Source organism: Chiloscyllium plagiosum, chromosome 7 (assembly GCF_004010195.1).
Source record: "Chiloscyllium plagiosum isolate BGI_BamShark_2017 chromosome 7, ASM401019v2, whole genome shotgun sequence".
NCBI lineage: Eukaryota > Metazoa > Chordata > Chondrichthyes > Orectolobiformes > Hemiscylliidae > Chiloscyllium > Chiloscyllium plagiosum.
In genome coordinates, this window is record NC_057716.1 from 80081096 (window position 1) to 80091351 (window position 10256).

General features: G+C 39.2%; 1 protein-coding gene across 3 annotated transcripts in view; it reads left to right on the forward strand.

Annotated features, from left to right (window-relative positions):
* The window catches only part of kynu (kynureninase), a 176257-nt gene that overhangs the window by 67089 nt on the left and 98912 nt on the right, over positions 1-10256 (forward strand). For all 3 annotated transcript variants that reach the window (XM_043694093.1, XM_043694092.1, XM_043694094.1), the window contains 2 exons: positions 7864-7984; positions 8916-8998. In XM_043694093.1, the coding sequence (XP_043550028.1) occupies positions 7864-7984; positions 8916-8998 (204 nt within the window). The remainder of the gene's footprint in view (positions 1-7863; positions 7985-8915; positions 8999-10256) is intronic.

A 10256-nucleotide genomic window follows, 5' to 3' on the forward strand; every position in this document is an offset into this window, starting at 1 on the left:
TCTCCGCCCCCACCCCCTCTCCGGCCTATCACCCTCACCTTAACCTTCTTCCACCTATCGTATTCCCAGCGCCCCTCCCCCAAGACCCTCCTCCCTACCTTTTATCTTAGCCTGCTTGCCACACCCTCTCATTCCGAAAGAAGGGCTTATGCCCGAAACATCGATTCTCTTGTTCCTTTGATGCTGCCTGACCTGCTGCGCTTTTCCAGCAATACATTTTTAAGAACAGACTTTTCAGTTCAGCTTAAAATGAATTTTGAATTTTAAAATAACCTGTTTTATGTCATTGGGTGAGCAGAGATTTTTTACTTGTACTGTCCAGAACTTTTGCATCTACGTACACAGGTTCTGACTTGAGAATTGCTGGAAATAGTGGGGAGTATTCAACTTCTGACTTAATAATTCTGATTTGTAATAGGTTCACCCAAAACATATAACTCAAACACTCTGCAGTACATGACTATTTGGTACTAACTGTTGAAACATGAAGTAAGTACAATATCTGTAATCACTCATAAGTAATATACTTCCCTTTGGTTGGTCCCCGAGTGACTAAGTCATCCTTTCCAACTAGTTGCAATATGGAAGCTTCATTAAGTTTCTTTTGTACTTCAGTTGTAGAGAGGAACACAAATTTATTCTGAGAATGGCTTCTAGCTCAATTAATATTTTAAGCATGGAAATGTTCACCGTGGCAACGTCAATCTTCTTTGAGCTTCCTTCCGTCAAGAGTGCTAAGGATTTGAGTTTGCATTTGAACAGTGAATAATTCCTTACCCTTCATATTGTAATGGACTCATTTGTTAGAATGTCAGTGCAGCGTAGCTTACCTAAAGTATTCAAAACTCATTAACTTGAAAGGTTTGTTAACACAGTTCACACAGAGATGGCTGAGCGTCACTGATAACACTGTCTGAAAAATCGCTGTGATTGCAAAAAGTGTTTCAACGAGTCTTAACCAAGCCAATGGTTTCTCCATTAAACCTGCTCGATTCTTTCAAGGCATAATGGAAATTCAGTCAAGACCTTTGTACAAAGTTCTCTTTCCATAAAGCCATGAGTGTTTCACCTTCTAAATGGACGTGATTGTTAGTTTGGAAGGTTCCATCTAAGGATCTTTGGTGAATTTCTGCAATTTCTGCAATGCATCTTATAGACAGCACAGACTACTTTCAGTGGTGGAGGGAATAGATGTTTGTGGATGCGGTTCAAATCAAGTGAGCCGCTTTGTTCAGGATGGTGTCAAGTTTCTTAGACTGTTGGAGTTATGTGTATCCAGGCAAGTGGGGAGTATTCCATTACATTCCTGACTTATGTCTTGTCGATGGTGGAAGGCTTTGGAAAGAAGAGACGTGAATTGCTCAGGGAGGAATTAATAGCTGGAAATAAAGAAATGGCAAAACACAAATGATTTTGTATCTGTCATCACAATAGAAGACATGGAAATTACAAAATACAGGAGTGAAAGGGAGACATGAGCTTAAAACAGTCACGATATCTCGAGAAAAAAATGCTTTGAAATTAATGGCACGCATGGTTAACAAGTACCTTTGACTTGATGGCCTGCATCTTGCAAAGTTGTTGCAGAGTTAGTAGCAGCATTGATTGTCATCTTCCAAAATTCCCCGAACATTGTGAAAGTCCCCGAAATGAGAAAACCACATAAGGAGGGAGACAGAAAACAAAAAAACAAAAGAACCTGGAATTTAACAGCTATCATTGGGTAGTTGCTGGAACCTGTTATTAAGTATGGGTAGCAGGGCATTTAGAACATCATAAAATAGTTAAGTAGAAGCAACATGATTTTCTGAAAGGGAGACCATTTTGACAAAATTACTAAATTTCTTTGAAGGTGTATCGGACAGAGTGGATAAATAAATAAAACCAGCAATATAAGTAATTGGATTTTCAAAAGGCATCTTCAAAACCTTCAACAAAGAGCTATGAAAGAGGTTGCTAAACAAGAGCTCATGGTTTTATTGTAATATATGAACATGAATAACATTAGTAAATTTGCTGATGATACTAAGCTGGGTGGCAGGGTGAAATGTGAGGAGGATGTTAGCAGATTACAGGGTGACCTGGACAGGTTAAGTGAGTGGTCAGGTGCATGGCAGATGCAATTTAATGTGGATAAATGTATGGTTATCCACTTTGGTGGCAAGAACAGGAAGGCAGATTACTACCTAAATGGAATCAATTTAGGTAAAGGGGCAGTACAAAGAGATCTGGGTGTTCTTGTACACCAGTCAATGAAGGTAAGCATGCAGGTACAGCAGGTAGTGAAGAAGGCTAATAACATGCTGGCCTTCATAACAAGAGGGATTGAGTATAGAAGCCAAGAGGTTCTTCTGCAGCTGTACAGGGCCCTGGTGAGACCATACCTGGTGTATTGTGTGCAGTTCTGGTCTCCAAATTTGAGGAAAGACATTCTGGCTATTGAGGGAGTGCAACGTAGGCTCACGAGGTCAATTCCTGGAATGGCGGGACTACCTTACGCTGAAAGACTGGAGCAACTGGACTTGTATACCCTTGAGTTTTGAGGACTGAGAGGGGATCTGATTGAGACATATAAGATTATTAAAGGATTGGACCCTCTGATGGGTGAGTGCCGAACCAGAGGACACAGCTTAAAAATACGGGGTAGACCATTTAGGACAGAGATGAGGAAAAACTTCTTCACCCAGAGAGTGGTGGCTGTGTGGAATACTCTGCTGCAGAGTGCAGTGGAGGCCCAGTCTCTGGATTCATTTAAGAAAGAGTTGGATAGAGCTCTCAAGGATAGTGGAATCAAGGGTTATGGAGATAAGGCAGGAACAGGATACTGATTAAGGATGATCAGCCATGATCATATTGAATGGTGGTGCAGGCTCGAAGGGCAGAATGGCCTACTCCTGCACCTATTGTCTATTGTCTATTGTCTATAATAGAATATTATCTAATGAACAGGAAACAGAGACCGGATAAATGTGTCTTTTGCAAGTTGGTAAACTGTAATGAGTAAAGTGCTGTCAGGATCAGCTAGTTCTAATCCATATGAATGACTTTGACAAAGGGACAAGACTATTGTAATCATATTTGCGGTCAATACAAAGAAGACTAAGAAAGCAAGTTGTGAGGAATACACGTCGCGGCAAGAAAGGGACACAGAAACTTGAAGTGCGTGATCAAAAATGCAGTCAGATAGATTATAAGGTGAGAAAATGTGAGGTTGTCTGCTTTGGGAGAGAAGTAGAGAAGCAGAATACAATTTAAATGGAAAGAGATCACAGTCTGCTGCAATATACAGGCATCGTGATATCCTTGTATGTTTAGTACAGTTAGCATGCAGGTGCAGCAAGTAATTCAGAAAGCAAATAGAATGTCGACCTTCATGGGCTATAAAAATATGGATGTCTTGCCTACAGCCAGAGTGGGCATTGCTAAAATGCCATCTGAAGTATTGTGTGAAGCTTTGGTCACTTTACCTAGGAAGGGCTATACTCATAGAATCATGGAATCATAGAGATACACAGCATGGAAACAAACTCTTCAGTCTAACTCATCCATGCCGACCAGACATCCCAACCCAATCTAGTCCCACCTGCCAGCACCCGACCCGTATCCCTCCAAACCCTTCCTATTCCTATACCCATCTAGATGCCTTTTAAATGTTACAATTGCACCAGCCTCCACCACTTCCTCTGGCAGCTCATTCCATACATGTACCACCCTCTGAGTGAAAATGTTATCCCTTAGGTGTCTTTTATATCTTTCCCTCTCACCCTAAATCTATCCCCTCTAGTTCTGGACTCCCCAAACCCAGGAAAAAGACTTTGCCTATTTATCCTATCTATGCCCCTCATGATTTTATAAACCTCTATAAGGTCACCCCCTAGCCTCCAACACACCAGGGAAAACAGCCCCAGCCTACTCAACCTCTCCCAATAGCTCAATTCCTCCAATCCTGGCAAACATCCTTGTAAATCTTTCCGGTCGCTTTCAAGTGTCACAACATTTTTCTGATAGGAAGGAGACCAGAATTGCACACAATATTCCAACAGTGGCCTAACCAATGTCCTGTATAGCCACAACATGACCTCCCAACTCTTGTACCCAATTCTCTGACCAATAAAGGAAAGCATACCAAGCGTCATCTTCACTATCCTATCTACCTGCAACTCCACTTTCAAGGAGCTATGAACCTGCACTCCAAGGTCCCTTTGTTCAGCAACACTCTCTAGGACCTTACCATTAAGTGTATAAGTCCTGCTAAGATTTGTTTTCACAAAATGCAGCACCTCGCATTTATCTAAATTAAACTCCATCTGCCACATCTCAGCTTATTGGCCCATCTGAACAAGTTCCTGTTGTAATCTGAGGTAACCCTCTTCGCTGTCCACTACACCTCCAATTTTGATGTCATCTGCAAACTTACTAACTGTACCTCTTATGCTTACATCCAAATCATTTATGTAAATGATGTCATTGAAACAGTTCTGAAAAGGTTCACAGCGTTGATTTTTGGAATGAAGGAGGTATATATTGAAAGTTTGAACAGATTTGGAGTTTAGAAGGGGTGAGTGCTCTTTTTGAAACATACAAGTTTCTGAGGGGACTTGACAAGATAGATTTTGAGAGGATGCATCTTGCCATGGGGTGATCTACAATTAGAGTCTCAACCATGTTCATTATTCAGGGACCTTGGGCATTACTTAAAAAGGTTAGCTTCAAATGTAACCATCCTTCTGTTCAATATCTTTATCTTCAATCATGCACCAATTAATGCAGATCAAGGGATTTCCTCTCCTCCCTCTACTGATACGTAGCCTGCACAGTTTTACCAGTTCTGTAGTTTCTGTAATTCTATAGTTCTGTAGGTTAATTTGCCCTGCCTGGAGCTGAGAAAATTGCAGCCTAGTCAGGATGACACCCTAAGTGAACTTTATCTGGGTGTTAATTGAGTGTTTAAGAATCTGAAGAGAAGGCACAGCAGGAAGGTGCACCCCACTCCAATCTACTTGGTTCAGGGTAGGAATTAAGCACTGGATATTGATTACTACTTGCGTATTTGAAGAAATGAACTTCAGCCTCTGTGAATAATTCTGTGCAAATTTGATTTAAATCATCTCCATGTTCCCTGATTTTAAAAGCAGGCCTGTAAAAGCATTAAGTATTTGGTGGTGCATATCAATCTACCTCCTACTACTGTCTGCCCTGTTGAAATGCTCATCATCTGCAACAGTACTTGTTAATGACTTTGTTCTTTGGGGAGTAGGCACATAGCTGATTTTCCTCTCTGCCTTAGCTTAAGGCCACTCATGTCAAATGTGTTATCACATATATACTTGTAGTTATGCCCCTCATACAAGCTGACGTCATCATCCTAGGGAAAAGACTTTCACTGTCGACCCTATCTAATCCTCTGATCATCTTGTATGTCTCTATCAAACCCCCTCTTAGCCTTCTTCTTGGGTTTGAGAACAGACCCAAGTCTCTCAGCCTTTCCTCATAAGACCTTCCCTCCAGATCAGGCAACATCCTGGTAAATCTCCTCTGCACCTTTCCCAATGCTTCCACATCCTGCCCGAAATATGGGGACCAGAACTGTACATAATATTTCAAGTGTGGCTGCACCAACGTTTTGTATAGTTGCAGCATGATATTGGGGCTCCAGAACTTAATCGCTCGACAAATGAAACCTAACATACCATATGCCTTCTTAACAGAACTATCCACCTGGGTGGCAACTTTCAGGGATCTATGTACATGGACTCCAAGATCCCTCTGCACATCTGCACTACCAAGAATCTTTCCATTGACCCAGTACTCTGCCTTCCTGTTATTCTTCCCAAAATGCATCACCTCACATTTAGCTGCATTGAACTCCATTTGACACCTCTCAGCCCAATTCTGCAGTTTATCCAGATTAATATTAATTAATTGTACTGGACATCCTAGTGATCAACATAATTTACTGGTAGTGCTTTGAGACATAGAGGGCAGACACCATGACCATTTTGGATTCTCAACTGTTGTACACAATGGTGGAGTATGCCTATTCTGAAGGGGACAGCGGGAAACAAATGAAATTGAATAAGCTGCCGTTGATAAATCTCTGTGAATGTTTATGCTCAAAGTCAAAATGACTGATCTTGTATTTAGGGACTTCTTAATGAAATATCATGCTGTTAGTTATAAAATAGATATTTTCAATGTTTACAAGGATATACAGGTCACAGATAACAAGTAGAGGGTATTGTAACTTCATCTCAGTCAAACAATTTACATCTATCTTTTGCTGTACAATTGCTATTGTTAAGTGATTAAATATGAGGATGGAGAACACAACTGAAAGTTCTTACCAGGAGAAGAAAGATGAAACCCTAAGCCAATCAACACAATTTATGGCCTATTTTAATATAAGGGAGGTACAAATAAAATGATTGTGCCGGTAGGTCTGGTGATATCAGAATAATTGATATGTATAGAAATATTGAGGTAAATATCGCAACACTGCAGTTCAAAAAACAAGTTTAATGATATTGATTTCACAACAGTATTGATTTAGCTGACATGATGATTTATAATTGAAGAAAGCAATGAAACAATGTTAACTATATACATGTAGCTTGTAATCTAGCATTTGTTTGCAATCCTCATAGCTATGTAAGTTCAGAGTGTCCACATGCTGATTTTTTTAAAGAAAATGTTTTCAAATAATGGAATGTAGGACCTGAAGGATGCAAATGCTGTGAATGAATATTAGACCTCTCGTGGTTGAAATTAGATGGGGCATTGTTCATGAGCAAACAGTATGGAAAATAGAGTAAGATCTCAGGATGGAATATTCCCAGGACTAGAACAATGTAGAGTATCAGGGGAAATTTAGGAAAATTAGATGAGATATCCAGCAAAACCATTCATGACATCAAAACCCAAAAGCCAAGTTTTCCAACTAAGTTCTGGAAGGCAAGAAGAGATTCTGTTTAGTGACAGAGAACTATTAATGGGGATTATCAGTCATCATCATCTTCCTTATCACTTAAACTCTCCTCATTAATATGCAATCTCCCATTTTCCAGCGTGCTGGTGTTATGACACGGAGGCAGACAGGTAAGCCAAATCAGCCGTTCTACCAAGATTAGAAATTGCTGGAAAAACTCAGCAGTTCTGGCAGCACCTGTGGAGAGAAAGCAGAATTAATGTCTCAGGTCTAGTCTTCCTTCTTTAGAGCATCTCTTTCATTCCACAGAATTCCACATGCTGCCAGAGTCAACTATGTGAATTGATGCTGTCATTCAAGGTTACTGAAGGAAACAAACTGTTTAAAAGCCTCCAGTATGCTTTATGTCTTCTGACATAATAACCCCTGCTCATCTACTTTAAAATGTCGCTGTAAATTCGAATCAGTCATTGTCGGCAATTATTCAGAGTAAATGTGCATTACTTTCTCATCTAAATAATTATGTGAAGTGTTTTTGGGAATATAGTTAGCAGAACAATAGAAATTCTCATCAAATCACCATGTTAGTTCTACAAACTGTGCCTGATTTGGATAGAATGATGTTTATAGAAATAAAAATGTGACCTCTTTATATCTGCCATGAATCAACAACAGGAACAGCCTTCAATACTTTGATAGAGATGCATTTTTTTATTTGTCTCTAGCCATTCATAGAAGTAGGCTCCATTTGCTCCATGAATTGCTGCTTGTTTATACTGCAAGTAGGCCAATGTGTTAGGCAACAAGTACTTAAACAAAATCAGAAATTGCTGCAGAAACTCAGCAGGGTGTAGCAGCATCTGAAGAGAGTAAACAGAGTTAATGTTTCAAGTCCAGCTGCTTGGTTGTTATTAACATTTCTCTTTTATTTTTTCAAGTTGACCAAACTTTGGTAAAGTCAGAGGATGACAGTATTTATTTCAGTGGAAACTCCCTTGGGTTGCAGCCAAAGAAAACAAAGATTTATGTAAATGAAGAACTAGATAACTGGGCCAAATCGTAAGTAAAGCAATCTTTGATGAATACTATACTCTATGGTTTGTGTTTGTAAAGTCTTTACTGTTTGGTACTTTCACTGATCATAACAATTTGCAACTTTAAAGCATCTTTAAAGTAGGCACTTAACAGCAGCAGTTTTAAAGAAAATTTGAGACCAATCTCCGGCAAGAGAAATTAAACCACATGGCAAAAAGCTTTCTTTTCTTTTCAAAGAGAAAACTATGTTTAATGAAGAAAAAGATAGAGAGGCAGGGTGGTCTAAGAGTGGAATTGTGGGAGCAGAAGACTTGGTCAACAAAGGGGAAGGAATTAAAATTAGTGGATGTTCTCAAAATGAATATTGGAGAAGCTCAGGTAACAAGCTAACAAGGAGGGTCACAGAGCTGGATACATTTACATAGATAAGAAGATATCTTTGTGTCATCTGCAAACAAGGACGAGAACTTTGAAATCTATCAGGATGAAATCTATCCAGGAGCTGAAGTGCTCAGCACAACAAGATGGAGGAAGATTGACTGGAGAGTTGTGGGAGGAATGATTTTAGTGGAGAGAGTTGAGTAAAGGATTGACAAGCTGTGGTCCATCATTTCAAATGTGAAACCAAGAGAAGCTCGCCCAGGTAATTCATATTGTAAGCACCGTCTTTTGTAGCATATAGCAATTCCTTTAAGGATCACTGTTTCGTATGGATGCTAACATTTTTTGGAACCCAGCAAGCCCAATGCTGGCTAAATTCATGACAACCCAACTTTGGATGTGCTTCCACAGCTAACATTCCTTTTGTTTTACAGTTAGATTTTTGCACTTGTAAACTGGTTATGGCATTTGCCTACAAAACAATAGTAATTATATTTGTTTTGGGACACTGTGAAATTATGAACTTGCACTAATGTTGCATGTTAATTTTAACAATATTTTATTTATATTGCAGAGGTGTTCATGGGCATTTTGTTGGTGCCTTTCCTTGGGCTTTAGCAGATGAGTGCTTGGTTGAACAAATGGCTAACTTAGTCGGTAAGATACAATTCCTCCTCATGGCATAATTGAAAGCAAGTAATGCCCACATTGAATTACTGCTTGACTTAACCAGTAAAATGCTACATGATTAGTATGTAAAATCTGTTTCAAACTGAATTGGAATAACTGCACTGATTCTAAGTCATTTCACTGTCAATGTGAAGATTTGATTTGTGATACTTGAAGTTTATTCTCAGGAATTGCTATAAATAAATCATATCACCTTGGAATAATAACAATGAATTGTTGTAGAGGTTAACTTGATGAACAAATAGAATCTGAAAATAACCTGAAAGCAAATACTCTATCAATGGAACTGAATTGTAATTGAACTGATTTCACTTTACTCACTGATACAATTATTTTTGATGAATAAGTGCCTCCTAAATCTCATTTATTTTAGCGCAATTAAATGCAGCAATGTTGCTACATTTACTTGAGATACTATTACATTCTTCCACTCCAGAAAACTTTTGAAACAACAAAATGCTGTTGTTGCTTACATTGCCCCATCCTTCACAATTCTACAGGAACAATGTTCAGCTACTGGATGCACATTTCTATTCTGAGAAATTATTCACTATTAGACCCTTGAAGTCACATTGGGTACCTGATACCTGAAATAAAAAGTGGAAATGCAGAATTGGCCTAACAGTTTAGGGCACTACCTGAGGAGAGAGAAAGAGTTAACATATCAGGTTAATAGCCATTCAGAAGATCCATTTGCCATATTGGAAGCATATCTGATGTCATTATCAGGTGGTCTTATAAGTTAGTGAACACCATTGAAGAGACAGCAAACCACAATGAGCTCACAATTAAGAGCTGCTGAGGTGCAGAGGGAATGGCCAGATCTAGCTGAGCCCAGATTCTCCATGAACATCAATGCAGAAGAGTAGACCTATTTCACTAAACTCAGCCGAGTTCATGAACTTCATTGTTTCTGGCAAGTTTGGTCAAGCAGGAAATCTACTATTCATCCCATGCATTGACTTTGTATTGAAATGTTAGTACATGCCATGATTACATAATAAGAGACTAACCTGCATTCAGTGAACCCATTGGCTTTCAGCTTTTCTTTTGTTGTCTGCTGTTCTTCTGTAGTCCAGACTATGGCAGATAAGTTTCAACTCCAATCTAACTGCTGTACAATGTATGGTTAAAATTGAAGCTAATCAAAGCTGATTTCATAAACTGAGAGAGGAGCACTATTTCTGGTACCTCTTATTTCTTGTTTGTCTCTCTTTCTCTCACT